At 37.6% G+C, this 22,080-nt stretch overlaps 2 protein-coding genes across 2 annotated transcripts; one reads left to right on the forward strand and one right to left on the reverse strand.

Moving 5' to 3' along the window:
* Positions 1-3,905: 3,905 nt before the first annotated feature.
* LOC118282341 (uncharacterized) lies at positions 3,906-7,718 on the reverse strand. Its single transcript, XM_035603379.2, has 3 exons — positions 6,882-7,718; positions 6,292-6,391; positions 3,906-4,675 (listed from the first exon to the last, which is right to left on the reverse strand). Exons 1-3 carry the CDS (start codon positions 7,583-7,585, stop codon positions 4,493-4,495), a joined length of 987 nt encoding a protein of 328 aa, XP_035459272.2. The 5' UTR covers positions 7,586-7,718; the 3' UTR covers positions 3,906-4,492.
* A 1,648-nt stretch (positions 7,719-9,366) lies between these two features.
* Positions 9,367-15,031, forward strand: LOC118282340 (cell surface glycoprotein 1). The gene is made up of 4 exons (XM_050701294.1): positions 9,367-9,729; positions 10,225-10,410; positions 10,778-12,099; positions 13,199-15,031. The coding sequence occupies exons 1-4, from the start codon at positions 9,542-9,544 to the stop codon at positions 14,788-14,790; spliced, it is 3,288 nt and encodes a 1,095-aa protein (XP_050557251.1). The 5' UTR covers positions 9,367-9,541; the 3' UTR covers positions 14,791-15,031.
* Positions 15,032-22,080: the final 7,049 nt, after the last annotated feature.

The following is a 22,080-nucleotide window of genomic DNA, read 5'->3' on the forward strand; positions in this document are numbered from 1 at the left end:
AAACCACCCCGTTCCTTCTCCTGCCCGTCGAGCCGGAGCCCCGGTAAACCCGCTAGGTAGTCCGCAGCTCCGGATTAGGCATCAGCCCTACTGGGCCCCATCTGTGGTGGTCTGATGGCTCTTTGAGGCGCGCGCAGAACGCGACGCGCCGCACGCACGGGTCTGGTTCTGATCGGGCGGCGAGCTACCCTTGCTCACCGTCCGCAGACCCGCACTTACGGTGGCCGGAGATCGTCGCGCGATCTCCGACGCCCGGAGTGTCTCTCGCGACGGCTGGGGCGTGAGGAGTTCGTTCTCTCACGCGCCCCGCCTCCTCCTTAGCTAGCATGACTGCTTCGCAGAAGGAGGAGACGGCATCCCAGTCCCCCTCGCTCCGCACCATGGCTTGTATCAGTGCCGGACGCGAGAGGGCGCCGTCGCCGACCACATCCCTGAGGACACGGCGGTGCTCAGCCCACGCAGGGCAGACCGCAAGCGTATGTTCCACCGTGTCCTCCGGGCGGTCTTCGCAGTGATGACACCCGGGCGTTTCCTCCCGCCCAATCAGAAACAGGAACCTACCGAAGCTTCCATGTCCGGTAAGCACCTGCGTCAGGCGGTAGGTGAGGACGCCGTGGCGCCTCTCTAGCCACTCCTCAAAGAGGGGACTTACCGCTGCAATGACAGCGAGCCCAGCCCTTGGTTGCGACAGTCGCTGCTGCCATTCCGCCATGAGATCGCGCCGGAGCTCATCCCGCCACGCATTAATCTGGCGCGGCAGTGGAGTTTCGCCCCGGCGACGCGCGTCGGCGCGCAAACTAAAGACGCGCGCGAGCACCTTCGCCTCCAAATCCCACGGCGGGAGTCCGGCAAGGAGGTTGGCCGCCTCTCCGGAGATCGTGCGATATCCGCGGATCACTCGAATGGCCATGACCCTCTGGGACGTGAACAGCGACCGAGCTGGTCGCCGCATCAGGTTCGGCGCCCACACAGGGGCGCCGTAGAGGACCATGGACCGCACGACCCCCGCATACAACCTCCGGCAGGAGGCATTTGGCCCCCGAGGTTGGGCAGGAGCCGCTTAAGCGCAGCCCCCGTCCGTTCCAACTTAGGAGCCAAACGTCGGAAATGCTCCACGAAGTTCCATCGACTGTCGAGGACGAGTCCTAGGTACTTCATCGTCGTCTCGACGCCGATGGTAACCCCTCCTGCCGTTATTTGGGACCCATCCGGAGGTGGCGCGTTTCCGCGGCCATGAAAACACATGGCCTCGGACTTGTGGAGCGCCACCTCGAGTCCCAATTGCCGGATCCTTGCAACGACCGTCGCAACCGCTCTCGCCATTAAATTGGCCGCCGCCTGGTGCGACCTCCCGTGCGCTAGCACCAGCGTGTCGTCGGCGTAGCAGACTACGCTGACACCGTTCGGGAGGTCGGTGCGCAGCACCCAGTCGTAACCGATGTTCCACAGGAGCGGCCCCAAAACCGAACCCTGTGGAACACCGCGCGACATCTCTCGCCGGTTCCACACACCTTGTTGACCGGGGTAGGTGACGAACCTACGCTACACACCTTACGATTTAACTGTGCAGTATAAACTGTATAGTTTTGTTCTTAATTCCATCCAGTTGAAACTATACAGTTCGACTGTTTTGCTCTACACACTTTACGATTTAACTTGACTGTTCAACTGCACAGTTAGATCGTACGGTATCTAGACGGTATAGTGCATGGTTTAGTCTTTCAGACAAAACAAACTGTTACCTGGTGACGTTATTATGTAAACCGTTTTTTTATATAATTAAGAAGGAATTTGATACACACATCCTTCTACTAGATAACCAAATGGAGGCATATCAAGGTTTTACATACTAGCATACTAAAGACAATAGGCCCATATACTGTGATTTTTCATTAGCACGGCTCCTATAGATAGAACTGTCATATAAGTGATAAACTGTTGATGTCATAGTCAAACTGATAACAATCACTACAAAATAGTCAGGTTTCGTCTGCCGGATGTTTTTTTTAATAATAATTCTGCGAATTTATATAGTAGGTAGGTATTTTATATTGTTTTGATAATCTAATTCCTTAACGTTAACGAGTAGGTAAAGCATGTCCAGAAAGATATTTAAAATGTTTGAGGTGAACATTTTGAACTTATGACATAATATCTACTTATACATATAGGCTATGTGATAGAGCTAATAATTTATTTTTATTTTTTGTTCTCAAGTTTTAATAGAATATGTTACCCATCTCAATTTGGTTTTACCTAGGTATATATTGCAAATCACAATATATAAATTGTTTTACTAGTAATTTTCCCTTGAAAATATAGGTACCATCGGTAAAGTATTTTATAACCGTTGAAAACATTGAAGTATGTATTTAAAACCAAACTAATGACCTTCATAAAAAATGCATACAGTAAATATTGATTACGTACAACAAAAAGTTTAGATATTGAATTATTTCTTAGATTGCATATTATGTTAAAAGGTTAAAAGTCTTATAAAAAAGTAAAGACAAGTACAAGTACAAGTAAAGACAAGACAAAGTAAAAAAGTAAAATAAAAAGTAAACACTAACGAACTGAGAAGTAAAAACAAATAGTTAATTTAAAATACCATCATTAATAATAGTCGCTGACGCAAATATTATGATGACGTAGGTATATGACCTCATTATACGCAAGTAAATGCCAGTGAAAATAATTCACCATAGAAAGCAAAAGTGACCTCACCACTACTTGGTAGGTACATATACAGCATAACTCTACAAACCTGTTTTTAATACGAGAACGTCTCAAGGTCACTGATGAGAACAGAGAACACATTTTTTTTCTTTTGGGCTCTGTACCCCACCTGTTTTACTGAATGTCAAATTGAAAGGGATCTCCAATAAGTAATTAATCGCGGGACGATCTCTGGCCACCGTAAGTGCCGATCTACGGACGGCGAGAGAGGGTAGCTCGCCGCCTGACCAGAACCAGACCTGTGCGTGTGGCGCGTCAGACCACCACAGACGGGGCCCAGTAGTGGTGATGCCTGATCCGGAGCTGCGGACTAAATAGCGGGTTTACCGGGGCTCCGACTGGAAAAGCAGGAGAAGGAACGGGGTGGTTTTTAGTCAGTAAGAGTCTGAGACTCCCTCTCGCCTCGCCCAAGGCGGGTCATCAAGTCTGTGCTTACCAAATATCAGATCGATCTGTCGTCAGGAAGAGGGTAAAATTTCAATGAGTAAAACCCAAATTTGACCCAAAAAAACAAACGAGGCAAGCAAATATAAAACCGTTAAAAACATTATGTGTACCTTCAGGGTATGCCAACGTCAAAATTTATTTTTCGTTTTGTTCCTACTCCTGCATTTCGAGCCGGACCCCCGGAAAACCCCGCTAGGTAGTCCGCATCTCTGGGCCTTAAGAATAGGGTGGTGACTTTATGTATCTAACTTACGATTGGTTACCTAATGGCTTAAAACTTGTTTATAATGGTGATGGTCACCATTAAAATTTTTGAAAGTAGTCTATTTACTTACGTGTGATAAAAACTAGTACCTATGTTCTTCAATTGAATTAGTTTGTTAATCACCTGTTGTTATTAAATATAGTACCAAAAATATATACTGTAATATCAACAATATGCAAGTAAACTTGATATTGTTTACGGAAACTGTATGAACTTCAATAATTACTTTTTAGTTGCAAATGTTAACAAGTGACTTTAGGCTACAATAAAAATTTGGTATCTGTTATATTCAACTAATTGAGAGTATTCCTACAACGGATTGTTTCTTAAAATAAATAAGAAAATGCAATGTACTATGGCCTATCTCAAATATACAAGAATTAACAATGCCTATTGTCTGAATGTCCTTAAGTTGTATGGATAATGAATGTCAAAAGACAATGAAACATCAATATAATTTCCCAAATTTGAGGAAAGAATAACCTTTCTTCTTTCTTTTATAGAAAAACAAAAACATGTAAACAATAAACCTGAAATATAACGTAAACAATAGCCAATACGTAATGGTAAGATTCAGACTAAAACTAAAACAATAGCATGACATGATTTTTTTCAACACATATTTATATAATGCCGAGCTAAAGGCTAAATTCGATAAATCGAGTTTATATTTACAAAGCTTAATTATCAAATAGGTAGCTAAATATTAAAATTTTGCCAGTTTTTTAACCATCATGTTTTAAGTCGTTTTTAACTTAACCTAGTCTGCAACCCATTTTTACGCAATCTCGGTGTATAACTAAAGATTTAATAGCCCCTTTTACTACAAAAGTACTACTATTATATTTTGTCCAAGCATATTTTAAAGTTATGAGTGATAATTTCCTCATAAGCGCATAATATATGTATAAGTAATTTCTGTAAGTTCAAAAATATCACCATAGATGATTTTTACTGCCGTAGATTTCAATATAAGTAAATTAAACAATTGTGTTTTGAAATAACATCATGTATATGTATATATCACCTTTTAATAATCTTTTAGTGACGGGTCCACATTTTCTCCGTCACCTCTTCTGACTCAGTTGTCTTAGTGGCGAGGTACTCCAAAGCACGTTTAATTGCTGGAGGAATAGGCGGCGGTGTGGGTAAATGTGCCCCGACTGGCCTGTATCCATTCTCGTCAGCTGTGTATTGCAAACTGTAGTCATTGCCGTCATTATCCTGAAAGTTGCACAAATATGGACTAATGTAGTATTTAATAACAACAAAAGGAAGAAAGCTAGACGACGTCTAAGATAGGAAGACAATATCATATGACAGGAGTCCTCCTGTCATAGAGTAGATTTTTGGCAAGAACTTTTTAGCCGTGTCAAGTAAATGATTTGCACTAAAGTTGTAAAGTTGTTAAAAAATTCGTAGTATCTGTTATTAAGTAAATTGTAGTTTAATTTAAGATAATCAGCTGTTAAACTTTAACAATAATAAACTTATCACCCACCACTATGTGCATTGAAAACAATAAAAAATGTACTACATATGTTTTAGGGAAGTGTATGTGAATACCACAACTTCACCTATAGGATATAAATGAAATGATAATCATCACATGATGTGAATTTGGGAGGTTTTGCCCTATGCTTCACTAGCTAGTTACCATACTCGGATTTTCTCTTGTATTGTACGTCCACTTCCAAACACTTCACATGCAGCCGTGGAACAATAATATCAAATTAGCAAAGAATTTTCCGTACCGGAATCAAAACTGCGACACGCCTTCTTCGGTCACATAGCCAGTGTACAAATCGACACCAGCAATTTATACTACGCTAACTCGAAATTTGGAAAAAACTTTTTTTATGCCAAGTTGCTTAAAATGTGTGTTTACATACGTCATAAAAAAATTGAGAAGAAATATGCAAAAATAAGAAAGTTACAAATCTTATAAAACGCTAAGTAAAGGTACTTTTTGAAATCACTCGATTTATATTACGCCAACTATTATTAGCGGAGTGTGCGAAAGGATCACTTTGGTCAAAGTCCGTGCAACACTGCACTAACTCATAGTTAGCGTAGTTTAGTGCGTTCATGTGTGTGCACTTGTTCGTTTGTAAAATGAACGACTTAGCGACTTTTACATAGTAAATACTTATGTGTTAACGTATTAATTCGTTTATTAATGGTACGCTGACTATTCTTTTTGTAAGTAAGTACATGTTCTTTATAAAATATTGAAATATGCATCAGATGATTGATCATGCACTACGACGTCCCGTACTACACTACGCTAACATAAGTTAGACGTGTATAAGATGTAAATTATTTTTGATGAATTACGTTTATATACGGCTAACTGGCGCTAAATCAAAAAATAGAAATAATAAAGGAAATATAAATATGAGATATTACAATGAATAAATTAAATATTAAGCATACCAAATTTCAAAAAAGTATCTTAAGTAATGTAAAAGTTATCACGTTTTTCCCTTTAAACGCCTCTACTGTAAAGTACGCTTTTTGAGTTAGCGCAGTATAAATTGCTGGTGTCGAAATCACGCAGTTAAATATTATTGTATGATCAAAAGTGCAGAGTTGAGCGACTATTTGTTGTAGGCAGCAAGTTAGGATGTAGGGTTGTCATATGGGTATGTTAAATGATAATATGTATGTGAATAATATAATGTATTTCCTTAAATAATGACCAACACTCAATTACTCACAGAAACCAAAATCTCATCACATAGTAATGGATTGTTAAAACATGCATTAAGTCTATGATTATACTATGTTTATGTTAAGATAAAGATAAGCACGAATGAGCTAATAAAACATTGTATTACTTTGTAGGAGTAGTTTCCCTCAACAGCGTTGCCGGCACCTCCGTTTGATTCTTTTAATTGACCTCTCTCATAAGCTTTTGTGCCGTCTCCGCCTTCGTAACTGTGGAATAACATTTGTTCAAGTATGAGTATGCATTTTTAACAAGCCAATAAGAGTGTATGACGTCATTACGGTATATTTGTCTAAGCAAAGATCACGTTGTACTCAAGAACATTTTTAAGCTGTTTTATAATTTATCATAGACGATATAAACTAAAAAAATATGTTTAATATGTTTATTCTATTCAGAAATTAGATATGAATGAGATCAGAGATGAATCAAATATTGTAATAGGATATGTAAACTAAAAATCTCTTTACTCCGACAGTTAGACAAAAAAAATATGTATATTACTTAGATAAAACGTATCGAAATTTAGGAGTGGCAGCAAATGTGTCATTTCTATGTATAAAACGTACCTAGAAGTGATGTCACGCGATTTTAAATCAATATATCTTCGAAAGTATTGTTAACAAATAATTTACAAGTCGGACATTAAATTAAAATTATTCATCACAATAGGGTTATTGTGAATGTTAGAGATATTACCTGTAATGGAAGTTGCCAGAATGCGAGAACACATAGTTTTGCGATTCAATTATAGGAACCACCGGTGGTCGCATGCCCTTTCTTCGTTTGAAAGTTTGAGTAGCGTACGACTGTTGCTCCTCCTTATAGGCTTCTTCAGGTTTTGCTGTCGTTTCTTTTGTGGTTTCTTTTGTCGTTACTTTAGCTGCTTCGGCTTCTGTTTCGTTAACAAAAACATCAAGTTGACTTTTGTTTACTTTAACTTTTCTTACTTGTTGCAACCTCCTTCGTATTTTCCTTCTTGGTTTATTATCGTAGTCTGCAAGCGCCGGTGTCTTTGTCTCATCTAATTCAGAACGTTTTATATCTACTGATCGGGCTTTGGGTTTTTGAATTATTCTGTCTTCATAATCTTGTACTATGCCTAAAAGCATTAGGTCTCCAGGTTGGTGATTTTCCGTGCTTCTTGTTTCACTAGTGTCACTTATTTCATTTACGGCCACTTTCTTCATATGGAGTATGGAGTCTTCGTCTGCCATCACAGCTACTGGAGCTTTCTCTGGAGCATTCTCTAAGAAATCCGGAAATGGAGGATGGTTTGAGTTATGCGATCTTGTAAATTGAGTATGCCTCCGAGGAACACGTCTCTGTATAATTAAATCTGCACTAGTCACACTGATCCCTAATAACAACGCCATCGGTAATATTGATTTGTAAATTAACATTTTATATCGGTTAGTTAATCCGCTAAGTACTTGTGATCCTTCTGCCGCGCGATTAAGCCAGCAAATGAAGGCGATTCAATAGTTTAACTCATAATGGGCTTTACTCGTAATCTATTCACTGGTTTGACAAGAATCATTGATTTTTCTTGTATTTATAATTATACGCACGACAATCAACTCTACTTATGTAAACAAATACGATTGTGGATATTTACATTACCTGTTATTCGTATTATGTAAATACTATACAGCATGATCCTCATTAATATTTTTATTGGGTCATTAATAATTATTATAAAATTAATTATTACATCGCCAAAGCCTACCTATTAATAAAACTGAATAAATTAATATTTGTAGATAAGAACAAAAATGTTGCCTTATAAGCCGAGTGTTTGCAACCACAACTGCCGATCAAGGTGTGTGATTTTATTTTCAGATCGTGCAGTCCAATAGCCTATTGGGTTAATTTTCGAATTTCCAAAAATTGTTAGTAGGCACATTTGACTGCACGGTTGGTGCGGTGGCTGGGCAACTGGCTGCCGCGCAACGGGTAGCGGGTTCGATTCCCGCACGGAGCAACTCTTTGTGTGATCCACAAATTGTTGTTTCGGGTCTGGGTGTCATGTGCATGTAAACTTGTATGTTTGTAAACGCACCCACGACACAGGAGAATATCCCAATGTGGGGCAAAGTTTAAAAAAAAACATGAGTCCTTCCGGAGCTGCGAACTACCTAGCGGATTTACCGGGGCTCTGGCTCGAAAAGCAGGAGTAGGAACGGGGTGGATTTTAGCTAGTAAAAGACTGACACTCCCTCTCGCCTCGCCCAAGGCGGAAGAAGTCATTGGATGATTTTCTCCACTCAAAAATGGCATAAATTTTGGAATTTACAGGATGTCAATAATGTGGGATACCACGATTAGGTTTTTTTTTACTGGACAAGCCCGCCACTCCCTCCCTTATCGCTGCAATTGTAAGCCAGGATCTACAGTAGATACAACCATAAAAACACCGGAACACTGAAGTCCGGCGCGTCCCAGGGAAATGAATGACTGTCTTGGATCCCGCAACGAAATAAATCAGAAGATATTATTAGAGGAGAAGAAAATGAAAACGATAGTTTCCACTTCCCTCGGTGAATTTAATGCAGGAGACAGAATGACTTAAGCCTAAAGGCACAAAAGAGACTGCACAACTGGGAGAAGCCCAGTCGCCAAACACCACGGAAATTTTACTTAAAACTAAATGGGTCCTATGCGTGAGCTGTTATACTTGCTTTCTTTATAGCTGTTTTTCTTGCTTACCACGATTAGGGAATGTAAATTTTTAATAAATTGCTCTCTTTATACATCCTTTTGAGGAACTAAATATATGACGAACATAAAAACTCCAATACTGAAACACCGAAATTAAACAATTACGGTCCTAGCGGACGTAAGCATGACTGCTGAGCATGTGGCTACACAAGTTCAATTCTAAAAATAAATAAAATGTCATTGAGCACGTTGTTTTTAATTTCACCTAAAATATAAAAAATGCATATATTTATATCTACATTTTCAGGGCATGGTACTTGACCCCCATATCACATGGGATCCGTAAATAACATAACTAATAAAGACTGAAGATATAGTTCCTTTTATGGACCTCCTGCATTTCCGTTTGAAAAAAGGCGTGTTGGTATTTATTTATTTATCACGATGTTTATTTATAAACATGAGATATTTCAGTGCAGTGTTTCGGAATCCATGGTTTAATCGCGTTCGATCGTCACCGATCATGTTCAATTGTTGACACCTAGGCTATTGTGCAATTTTCCGAAGAACACATCAGTCCGGCGTTAAGGTTGAAGTGGTTAGCGTCCGGTGAGGCTCGCTCCTAAGGAAGGCGGGGGGAGGATAGAGTAAATAAATGTGTCTTACATATAAGTGAACATCAATTCTGGAGTATCATTATGAAATGTCAGTCGGGAGTGGTTGCAATAGATATGTTATTAAAATTACTTTGTTTGTGTTGGCTAACGGTGTGCGTGCTTTCTGCGCCACCAACGGATGAGGTCCCCCGAGAACGACATCATCCGTCAGTGATACCCATTCTTACACAATCTGAGGAAATTGACGCGGACGGAAAATATAAATTTAGGTAATTTTTCATTTATTTTATTAAGGAAGTAGTTGCCTTTACCGTTCTCTATTAATTATTTATTTTGTGTTTGTATATTGACATTAAACCAAAAGGTGGTAAAGAGAAATGTTGAGCAGTGTAATTCAGTGATTTTTAGAAAAACGTGATTTCTTTTGCAAGGTCAATATGTACAGAATACGCTATGAAAGTTACATAATACCTATATCAAAATATAAAATAAAAATATGTGGCAAATTATTTAGGGTATTTGTATTTTCTATATATAAATATCAATTGCTGTTCGTTAGTCTCGCTAAAATTCGAGAGCGGCTGGATCTATTTGGCAAATTTTGCTCTTGAATTATTTCTAGAAGTCTAGGTAAGGTTTAAAAAGTGACAAAAAAATGTTTGAGGCTGTACGAAGTTTGCCGGGTCAGCTAGTAAAAGATAAGAACATAAAATCTGTACTAGATAAAACCATATTGATGTGAAAACTTAAAATTATAATTACAGCTACGAAACCGGGAATGGTATCAAGCGTGAGGAGACGTCGTTTGACAAAGTGGTAGAAGGCAGGGCCGACCACAGACACAGTGACTGCAGCAACGAAGGCGGTGAAGATGAGGACAGTGGAGAAATCCATGTGCAAAAAGGATCTTACTCCTATACCGCCCCAGATGGTACCGTCGTCAGCGTATCGTAAGTAAACAATAATCTTACAATTTTATTTTGAGAGCCCAAGGAGATAGTTTTCCGGCTTTAGTGTATTTAGTAATGCACTATAATAAACAGATTCATAAAAAAATATTTTTGCAATCAGTATTTAATTTAGTAAAAGTATTTTTGCAATAAGTTCAAATTTTGGCTCTCCAAGTTATAACTAGAATGATGCATTTTCAAGCAACACAGGAAAAGTTTTAACAAGAGCAAGTTCAAACTGACTCCAATAACAACCAAACATAAACGTTTAACTACATAGGTATTCGATATATACTGTATATTCCAGCAGAGGTCATATTACCGCCTTTTTCCTGTATCAACACACAAATCTTTTTCTTTGTTTTAGGTATATTGCTGACGAAAATGGATTCCGACCTACAGGAGAACATATTAACTTAGGACCAAAAAGGGTTGAAACCTTCAGCCACACGAGCAAATACGAGTCTTCACTAGAACACGAGAACAGTGAGGAATATAAATCCAAACCTGTTCATAAAAAGAAAGCTTTGGCAGAAAATTCAGAGTCGGAATCATTTGAAGATATATTACCACCTAATGGCGAATTTGCAAAAAGAATCACCAATGAAGAAACACATATGGACATTAAACCTGAAACGGAAGACGAGAAAAGCAACAAAGTAAACAATAAAAAGATATCAGTTAACAAAGGTAAAAATCCTACTTTTGCTGCACCTGAGATGCCTGTTGCCGAAGAAGATGCATTAACAAACGATAATTCTAACGATCAACCTTTTAGCAAACAAAGTAAAAAAGTTTTTATTAATAAGGATACAAAACACAATGCTAAAGATAGGAAGCACCCAGAAGAAGCTTCAAAACAAGACAAAAAATATGCTGTACAAAAAGAAGAAAACCTAGTTACAAAAGACAGTGATATTCTTGAACCTAAAGTAAATACAAATACATTTGAGAAGGAAATGAAAAAGTCTGGTGCCAAAGAAGACAAAAAAGAAACACTGAAGGAAGGAGAAAATCCTATTGATAAAGATGTAGCCCCCAAAGAAGAAAAAAAGTCAAATTCTGAAGAAGGAGAAAAACCTGCCCTGAAGGAAGGAGAAAAGCCTGCTGGTAACGAAGAAGAAAAAACTACGGCCAAAGATGAAAAAAAGGCAACCCCTAAAGAAATAGAACAGCCAGTTCCCAAAGAAGATAAGCCAGCATCTAAAGGAGAAGAAAAACCCATCCTTAACGAAGGAGAAAAGCCAGCTATAAAGGAAGGAGATATGCCAACGCCTAAAGACGGAGAAAAACCTGCTTCTAAGGGAGAAGAAAAGCCAAATGTCAAGAATGAAAAAATAGCATCTCCTGAAGATGGAGAAAAGTCAGCGGCCAAAGAAGGAGAAACACCAACCCCTAAAGATGGTGAAAAGCCAGCGCCCAAAGAAGCAGAAACACCAACCCCTAAAGGTGGTGAAAAGCCAGCGCCCAAAGAGGGAGAAACACCTTCTAAAGGAGAAGAAAAGCCAAATGTCAAGGATAAAGAAAAAACATCTCCCAAAGAAGAAGAAACACCAACCCCTAAAGAAGGAGAAAAGCCAGCGCCCAAAGAAGCAGAAACACCAACCCCTAAAGAAGGAGAAAAGCCAGCGCCCAAAGAAGCAGAAACACCAACTCCTAAAGAAGGAGAAAAGCCAGCGCCAAAAGATGGTGAAACAGTTTCGAAAGGAAATAACAAGCCAGATGGTAAGGATGACGGAAAGCCATCTCCCAAAGAAGGAGAAAAGCCAGCGCCTAAAGAAGGAGAAAAGCCAGCGCCTAAAGAAGGAGAAAAGCCACTGCCCAAAGAGGGAGAAAAATCTGCTTCTAAGGGAAAAGACAAGCCAAATGTTAAGGACGAAGGAAAGCCGTATTCCAAAGAAGGAAAAAAGCCAGCGTCCAAAGAAGGAGAAACACCAACCCCTAAAGAAGGAGAAAAGCCAGAGCCCAAAGAAGGAGAAAAACCAACCCCTAAAGAAGGAGAAAAGCCAGCGCCCAAAGAAGGAGAAACACCAACCCCTAAAGAAGGAGAAAAACCAGAGCCCAAAGAAGGAGAAACACAAACCCCTAAACAAGGAGAAACATCAACCCCTAAAGAAGGAGAAAAACCAGCGCCCAAAGAAGGAGAAACACCAAACCCTAAAGAAAGAGAAAAACCAACCCCTAAAGAAGGAGAAAAACCAACCCCTAAAGAAGGAGAAAAACCAACCCCTAAAGATGGAGAAAACCAACCCCTAAAGAAGGAGAAACACCAACCCCTAAAGAAGGAGAAAAGCCAGAGCCCAAAGAAGGAGAAACACCAACCCCTAAAGAAGGAGAAAAGCCAGCGCCCAAAGAAGGAGAAAAACCAGAGCCCAAAGAAGGAGAAAAACCAACCCCTAAAGAAGGAGAAACATCAACCCCTAAAGAAGGAGAAAACCAACCCCTAAAGAAGGAGAAAAGCCAACTCCTAAAGAAGGAGAAAAGCCAGCGCCCAAAGATGGAGAAAAACCAACCCCTAAAGAAGGAGAAACACCAACCCCTAAAGAAGGAGAAAAACCAACCCCTAAAGAAGGAGAAAAGCCAACCACTAAAGAAGGAGAAACACCAACCCCTAAAGAAGGAGAAAAACCAACCCCTAAAGAAGGAGAAAAGCCAACTCCTAAAGAAGGAGAAAAGCCAGCGCCCAAAGAAGGAGAAAAACCAACCCCTAAAGAAGGAGAAAAGCCAGCGCCCAAAGAAGGAGAAACACCAACCCCTAAAGAAGGAGAAAAACCAACCCCTAAAGAAGGAGAAAAACCAACCCCTAAAGAAGGAGAAAAACCAACGCCTAAAGAAGGAGAAAAGCCAACTCCTAAAGAAGGAGAAAAGCCAGCGCCCAAAGATGGAGAAAAACCAACCCCTAAAGAAGGAGAAACACCAACCCCTAAAGAAGGAGAAAAACCAACCCCTAAAGATGGAGAAAAACCAACCCCTAAAGAAGGAGAAACACCAACCCCTAAAGAAGGAGAAAAACCAACCCCTAAAGAAGGAGAAAAGCCAACTCCTAAAGAAGGAGAAAAGCCAGCGCCCAAAGATGGAGAAACGCCAACCCCTAAAGAAGGAGAAAAGCCAGAGCCCAAAGAAGGAGAAACACCAACCCCTAAAGAAGGAGAAAAACCAAAGCCCAAAGAAGGAGAAAAACCAACCCCTAAAGAAGGAGAAACACCAACCCCTAAAGAAGGAGAAAAGTCAGCGCCCAAGGAAGGAGAAAACCCAGAGCCCAAAGAAGGAGAAAAACCAACTCCTAAAGAAGGAGAAAAGCCAACGCCTAAAGAAGGAGAAAAGCCAACTCCTAAAGAAGGAGAAAAGCCAACTCCTAAAGAAGGAGAAAAGCCAGCGCCCAAAGATGGAGAAACACCAACCCCTAAAGAAGGAGAAAAACCAGCGCCAAAAGATGGTGAAAGAATTTCGAAAGGAAAAGACAAGCTAGATGTTAAGGATGACGGAAAACCAACTCACAAAGAAGGAGAAAAGCCAGCGCCCAAAGAAGGAGAGCCAGCGCCCAAAGAAGGAGAAACACCATCTCCCAAAGAAGGAGAAAAGCCAGCTCCCAAAGAAGGAGAAAAGCCAGCTCCCAAAGAAGGAGAAACACTATCTCCCAAAGAAGGTGAAAAGTCAGCGCCTAAAGATGGCAAAAACCCAGATTCTAAGGAAAAAGAAAAACCAGCTTCACGGGATAAAAAACTTGCTACTAAAGAAAGTGAAAAGCATGCACCAAAACAAGGAGAAAAGCTACCTAGCAAGGAAGGTGAAAAATCTATTGAGGCAGGCAAATTGCCCAAAAAGGAGGCAAATAATACAAAAGAAGAAAAAACTAAAGAAGCAGCCAAATTGAAAAAAGAGCCTGAAAACGCAGAAAAATTATCACAAAGAGCGGTTAGCGTAGCAAAACAAGCTAAGAAATCAGCAAGTGGTGCAGTTCAGTCTGCTATGGAAGCTTTGAAAACCGTGGAAAAAGTAATTCAAACTATTAAAGAGCAAAGCGCGATAGAAGGGCCATCGGCTAAAAATAACGCAACAGAAGCAAAAGCACTCATTGCCAAAAACGCTGCACAAGAAGCACTACAAGCAGCTCAAACAGTTGGTACTGCCGCTGAAACTGCTGAAAAGGCCGCTAAAGAAGCTATATCTTTGGCTAAATCCCTACCAAAACCCTCTGAAATCATTGCGCAAAGTAAAGATCACTTGGAGGTACTGAAAATTGAGAATCCAAAAGAATCAGAGAAACCGTCTGTAGATAGTAAAAAACATGAAGAACCTGATTACAGTGTTAAACCAATGGAGGACCCTAAAAAAGCAACTAAATCTACAGACGAAGCGCCTAAACCTAAAGCTGCATAGTTTACATAAATATCTGGTGAAATATTTGTACAATAATTAATTAATTATAATGGTTGACTGTACGAACATTGTGTGAATTTGGGGAAACAAATGCAAATTCTACTTAAAGCCTGAAGCTTGCTGTGGATAAACTGTTAATTAGTTTTTAAGGGTGATACATCTTAAGAATTTCTAAGTCAATGGCATAGTTTATGTTGTAAATGTTTAGTTTAATATTATAAAATAAACGATTGTTAAACTATTTATTGGTTTCGTTTTCCCCTATCTAGTCTTCAAGCAAGTACAAAAACATAAAAATTTTAAGAAGATTTTTCATTGATACTATTTACTTTATTAATACCTACTCAGTTCAAATCAACTGAGAATGAGCAGAATAAAATTTATTTTGATATCACATAGTATAATATTATCATCTGTTTAATTGTGTAACTACGTTTTCTATATACATATTCTTAAACGCCTGAGGATATTTTCAATTCAATTTACAACAAACAACATAGTATGATAATCTATCAGGCGCTTTATAAACTAGATAGTTGCTTACTACTTCTTTGTATCTTATAATTTGTAAATATATATTTTTTGGGTTATATATTAAATTTACAGATTATATATTGTATGATCTATATATATTAAAATCAATATTGCTGTTTGTTAGGTTCGCTAGAAATCGGTCCAGTAGGGACCGATTTGACAGATTTTGGTACTGAATTATTTTTGGAGGGTTTAAAAGGTGAGAATAAAAATGTTGGAGGCAGTACGAAGTTTGCCGCAACTAACAACTTTCAACTTTAGCTTACAGCAACAATACCTTCAACGATGGTAAAAATAATGTATCACTTAATTATATGACTTATGTTTAATACCTTATAGATATAGAAGTATTATTAGTACTATACGAAACTTCCTACTTGTAAATGGAAAATATTTGGAAATAATATTCATATTTATTTAAAAAGAGATGCTACGATGTAACCCTTTTCCCTTTTGCACGCTTGTATGCTTCTTATCCAACAGCTCTGAGAAAAATAAACAAAGGCTGTATTGTGTACTTCAATAAAAATATTGACTGTAATACATTTTTCTGAATACAAAGGCAATCCAACTGGATAAAATAAGTAAAAATCTACAAGTCGACGCATACTTTTAATGACAACAGAAAATATCTTAGGAAAAATGTTATAAGGCAAAAAACTCTTGGGTTCTGGAACCTAAGGTACCTAAAATGATCTTAAAGAAATCACTCACTATTTTAAATAAAAAAAGAAAGTAAATAAGTATATCTAATACACCTTACGTGCACTAAGCGATGCAGATTGAAATATCAGTTCAATGAAATGTCAAGATCAGCTCAAGTCGACGCATAGTGCGGAGAAGCGTTCCTCCTCTCACTTTTGTTGTGAAACCAATGACGTTAATCTTGGGTATTAGGTGCACTGATACAATTTTGTATCGGAATGCTCTAATAAAGTCAAGGGAGTCATTTAGGCATCCACTGTTGTGTACTGCATCAAGGTTTTGCTCTTAGAATCGTGTTGAAGCAACTATTGCAGCTGTAGAGATCCAAGACTAATTTAATAAACATTACGGCTTAGATCGCTTACTGAATGAATAAATTAAAAACAACTTAATCATTATGATTTATGGTTTCTGATCAATCCGATGATAATTTATTTACTGTTGAAATAGTAAAAAAATATAATACTGTTCGAAGTTCTTAAATGTATGCAACGCATGCTTTAGCAGTGTGGTAGTTGACAACATAAAGCTATATTTCCTGGTTGCAGTTGGGTTCCATTCATTCATGAATGTATAGATTTTTTCTATTCCACAAAAGTTATTATTTATTAACCTCCTATACAATGACACTATTAATCGAAGCATTAGAAAAGTGGGCGCACTTTAAACAATTCAATTTTTGTAGGTACTTTTAGTGATAATGGCTAGGATGTTAAAAGCCATTAAACGAAATAAAAATGTCGATACACTTAGAGGATAATTACATACACAAGTACAGGATTGCACTAGACATTAATATACGATTCAAGTTTAGTTGCTCTACCGGCTCTCATTTAAGGTAAGTAGGCAACTATTAAGGTAACATGCTACTAGTTTTTGTACTATTTAAGATAAAACTAGATTGATTTTGGTTTAAAACGTTTAATCGTTAAATAGCCTATTCGGTAAAATAACGCGGTCAGATAATATTATGAAATCGACCTTGGATTTTGTGTAGGTTTTTTTAATGGACTCTTTTGGATAGCCAAATATGGTGAATCCCATAAATTTTATCAATGGTTGGAACAAGTTGCATGTAAATTATGTTTAGATGAAGATCATTGTCTCAGACAAAGTATTAAAGGGAACTTGATGACGAAATTAATTTGCATTAGGTAGTAGTGGAGTCTCCGAAATGGTATTTAAATGTTTACAAATACGCAGTATAATACAATGTGTTAGATACATATTATGTACATGAAAAGGGAGAGTGTATGTATTTAATGGCGAGAAATAGTCATCTATTTTGTTTACTTATGAATCTATTTACCAATCAATGGAATTTAATGGACTTTTATTAATTGTACAATAGAAATTCTGTAAAAATTGCCTTAGTACTAACATTCCAGATTGTTATTAAAATTTTTGTACTGGTATCTAGCTATACATAGATGTTACATAAGAAAAGAGCCGCAAGACATCCTACGTTACAATTTTACTTTCTCCGTTTAGTCTCCATGTCTCCGCATATTGTTCTCATTATCTTGATGTTATTCTAACTATTAAATGTACCGACTTTTGGTACCTATTATAAGACACGGATTTCTCTTTCTCGATCTCGTATCTTTATTAATATTTGAGAGTTCAATCTAGATTCTAGATGTTTTTTGTGTCTAAGGTCAAGGAACTATATTACAGTCGTCTCGTATTATACGACGATATTATATCTTTGGGTGGTGTAGAGTGTAGATGTTTTACATTTCATTCAGATGCTTATGGGTAGGTAATCTTAATATCTCATGAATAACGTAACATAACTACAACACAAAATAGTTCTAAAGTTGGTAAAACATGGCGGTCGAAATAAATATGGCGTGTCTCTGGCCTCTGGATGCACATAAGACGCATACAAAATAAAGTACCTATAGTAAAGTGAACGTAAATATTCGTCTAGAAAAAATCATCCAAATCTATTTTAAGAAAACCTACTGATCTGGTTTAAACAAACAAAATAATAAAAATACTCTTAATGGCGAGAGACTGGAAGGTAACTCAATATTCGCTAAAGGTTTTACTAAAAAATATCAAGTTTAATTAAACATACAGGTATAATTTTCATACTTTTGTCTCATGGAACCATACGGGATACGGACCACGGATTGCCGTTCACTTTGATTCTTTGATACTTTTTTGGCTTCTTTCTTGTTCACGAGTCTGGACAAGTACCGTACTAAGTTACAAGTAACTCTGATCTCAAATAATATGCTTCTGGAATTTCTCTAGCCTATATTAATAATAATCCGTATCTTGGATATGCAATAGTATTTTAAATTATCAATTAGGTAGGTACTTCACTTAACATAAAAAGATCTTGTTTTTATATCCCCAATAAGAAGGATAGAGGTGTACGGGTATATTTAAAGCCCAACGTTTTTCTGCTGCGAGTCCTACGTAATCAAAGACGAACTATATGGTGTGAAGTGTATAAAAAGTCTGTATAAATCTGCTAAGTTTCAAATACATTATTATTTAGGTTATTTCGCCAGACTTCGTGTCATAACCCTAACCTCTAGCCTCAGATCTATCAATAAACTCGTAACGTTTATAAGACTGATATAAAAATGCAAATCGTGTATATATTTTTGGATTGAACAATCCAAGGGAAAGGATTAAAAAATAAAAAAAATCTGACAAACTTTTCAAGTTTATTTACATAAAGGATAAAATTGTTATGTAACATAATTAAGTTAAATGTTTAAAATATATTACGTTTGAGTTAGTTAGGAGTTGGAAGTTGGATTATTTCACGAGTAGAGAAAAGGATTATTCATTGGATTTTTCACCAAAAACATAGGATTAAGTTACATTAACTATAAAAAAGTAAATGACATTTATTATCCTCTGTGTTACCCTCCACAAAATGAAAGATATACCTAATCCTATATGTACCAGTGTGACTGCTCTATGCAGCTACTAAAAAACCCTCGACAGCGGCTACTTGACTATCAGTTGATCATCGTCTCACGCAAATAATGGTCTATTGATAAAACCGTACGTTGTTTAAATACACTATAGGTGAAGCAATACACGAATACTTTGCTACCACCTCATTAGTTATCGTGCCGAGAAAAAACAGAATTCCATCAACAAACGTTTTTGAATCTTAATTATATGTCATTAAGAGCTTTTGTCTTTAGTTTGACAAATACATAACTACATGCTTTAGTAAATGTATTTCTACTCACACATAAAACATTAATAAGTTAGTATATTTTAGCTAAAATAGTTTCTCAGGAAACACTGCGATATATTATTTTATCGATTTAAAATATGCAGCAACGTTAAGTTATACATTACGTGCCTAGATTATAATTTTCTTTAACATCAAAGTAATGTCATTGTCAAAGTGAACGAGGTGAGGACACATTCACTATTTATTTATACTTGACTTGAACCCACTTAGAAGAATACGTAATTAAGTTCCTACGTAACACTGCTATGAATGGGTATTGTAGTAGCAAGATTCCTTGTGTATAAGAATGTGACATAGAAAATAATTTTACAAAGAAATATTACACATTTTACCGTGTTATTGTTTGTATATAATTCTATTGTTCTTTCTTTCTGAAGGAATTGAAATGAAAAGAATGCTGGAAATTTGGGCAGCGAGACACATAACACCTACAAGAAATATTACGATGTATTAGTAATAGAGTCCTGATTAAGTGTTGAACGTATTACGAAATTATTAAATAACTGTGGTTATAACAGATCTTGTTAGCACTAAATTTATATTTTTTATTATTTTAGTGATGTATGTTCATCACTTGAATTTATCTCAGCATCAGTCCATTTGTAAAGGGTAAGGAGAGAACGGCTCATCATTTTATTGTCCTTGCATTCCTCTTTTGTTTCGCCTACGTCGATTATGATCTATTCAACGCAGGATTCAATCAAGGGTATGCCCATTCAATGTAGGAGTTCAACCATTATTATGTTAATATGCAATCTTCAAGTTTATTCTTAGAAACACATTACGCAGAGTAATAGATGCGTAAATATTATCTCATGCTGAATTGCACATCTTTCTCCGACTTACGTGGTAGTTAAGCAAGTAACATTAGCCCGATCTACACAACCTGTATAAAGTTCCAAGGTTAAATTGATCAACTAAGAGGGGTCCTCACGCACGCCTAGTTTCGTGTTATAGTAAAGCACCGAGCGATGGTAATGACTAATGAGTGCAAAACGTTTAGAATTGGGCGCTCCATGCGGCACGCAGCGGTGTCAGTAACCTCAAAAGCGCAGGCACTCCTTACGTAACAGACACATCTCGCGTCCGCCAAAGACGTGCAATTGAAACTATGTATATGACAAAATCGCAACTATGGCCACGCTAACGATATGTTACGATATACATATAATAAGCCATATTGTAAAATATAATATGAAGTAAATGACACTGACAAAGAGCCACTTTCTCGTTGCAAAGTTCATGGCTAAAACTAAATAGCAAGAAAGTTTACGGATATGTTTTGTTGGAATTGTTAACAGCATTTCTGTGGAAAGGCATTCCTGTGTAATATAGAAAAATTTAAGTGGTTTTCCTCCAACATAAGAACAATTTCATTATATAGGCACTTATCTTCATAAAAATCAAATACATTGCATAAGTACAAATATTAATGTAAATAAGCGTATGACTAAGATTCATACCAGTATTAACAGGTTGTGATCTGACTAAGATTTACAGGTGGTTTTAAAACATCTGATGAAATAATTTTGAATGACTAATTTAACATTACGGTTTACTCAATGGCATGTGATATCCTAGTTATGTCAATATTATCAGCATATAAGTGGCCATCACTGCTGACCAAAGGCTTCTTCTCACCCGGAGAGGAGGTTTGAACATTATTCACCACGCTTGCTCAATGCGTGTTGGCGATTTCAAACTTATAATTTAGAAATTATAAGCTCAGGTTTCCTCAAAACGTTTTCCTTCACCATTTATCAGTAGTGTCTAAATATTCTTAGAAAGTAATGTGTATAACGGAATCGGAAAAAGTTACATTGGTATTTGCCGTTGGTTCATTTCGAACCCACATTCGTATCCATCAGAAGCGTCTTAAACCTCCCGGCAACCACGACAATTGTGTATGATTATGTATCAATCATTGAGAATTGTGTCTGGATTATTTGTTTGTGTGTGGATTTATTGCTAAAAGCAGAAAACTTGGCAGGAAATAGTTCTTGTAAATCACATAATGGATTAACCTTATGTGCATCGGGCGCAAAAATGAACGGAAATGAAGCGCATCGCAGGCGTGCCTGCGTCCACGCACACTCCCTCTTGTGCCCATTGCGCAAGTTGCCTTGATAACTGATAGTAACGTGTTGCTACACTGACAAGCGAAAACAACGCCTACAATTTATGTAACAGCTACTGGCAACACAAACGATGCCCCTTACACCATGGCTCTTAAAACAGTGCCGCTAACATGAAACACTTCTCATACAAATTCTTTATACAAATTCTATGCACATAGCAAAGGTGAAACTGGGCGTGGATGACGCGTTCGTCTTTTATAATATTTATTTTGTTGAAAAAAGAAGTATGCAACTAGGACACGTATAAACAAATGTCATAAGGAAGCATTCGGTGTTATAAGCTGAGCAAATGACCATCTCACAACACTCAGATGAAAATGTATGCGAATGTTTATGACTATGTTAATGATCAAGTAAGACTTAGGCGTAGTGTGTTTACTTAGATCCTGTATAAGTAGAGTCACCCATTCAAGAAATAGGCCTTAACAATTTATTTGCTTTTAAAAAATTGTTGTGTTTAAGGACATGTCCTTGACATACAATAGAAAATGAGAAGTATTACACAAGAACATAACGTCACATAAACCGTCAATACCTAGACTGTTGTTCACATCCTGTTCGTCAGCTTCACAGTATGCAAATAAAAGAAAAAAATACAATCGCAATACTAACAACCAATACTATTACTAGCAAGTAGCCTAAGTTGTGATTATTTCCTTGTATGCACCTATGAAAAAAAAA

This window comes from Spodoptera frugiperda, chromosome 20, assembly GCF_023101765.2.
Source record: "Spodoptera frugiperda isolate SF20-4 chromosome 20, AGI-APGP_CSIRO_Sfru_2.0, whole genome shotgun sequence".
NCBI lineage: Eukaryota > Metazoa > Arthropoda > Insecta > Lepidoptera > Noctuidae > Spodoptera > Spodoptera frugiperda.

Excerpts from the sequence above, each read along its gene's own strand:
- LOC118282341 (XM_035603379.2), bottom strand. The coding sequence starts at position 7,585 with ATGTTAATTTACAAATCAATATTACCGATGGCGTTGTTATTAGGGATC. Across the intron at positions 6,392-6,881 it reads TCTGGCAACTTCCATTACAG|TTACGAAGGCGGAGACGGCA; the intron begins GTAATATCTCTA and ends GTTATTCCACAG. Across the intron at positions 4,676-6,291 it reads AGGGAAACTACTCCTACAAA|GATAATGACGGCAATGACTA; the intron begins GTAATACAATGT and ends TGCAACTTTCAG.
- LOC118282340 (XM_050701294.1), top strand. The coding sequence starts at position 9,542 with ATGAAATGTCAGTCGGGAGTGGTTGCAATAGATATGTTATTAAAATTA. Across the intron at positions 9,730-10,224 it reads GACGGAAAATATAAATTTAG|CTACGAAACCGGGAATGGTA; the intron begins GTAATTTTTCAT and ends TTATAATTACAG. Across the intron at positions 10,411-10,777 it reads GGTACCGTCGTCAGCGTATC|GTATATTGCTGACGAAAATG; the intron begins GTAAGTAAACAA and ends TCTTTGTTTTAG.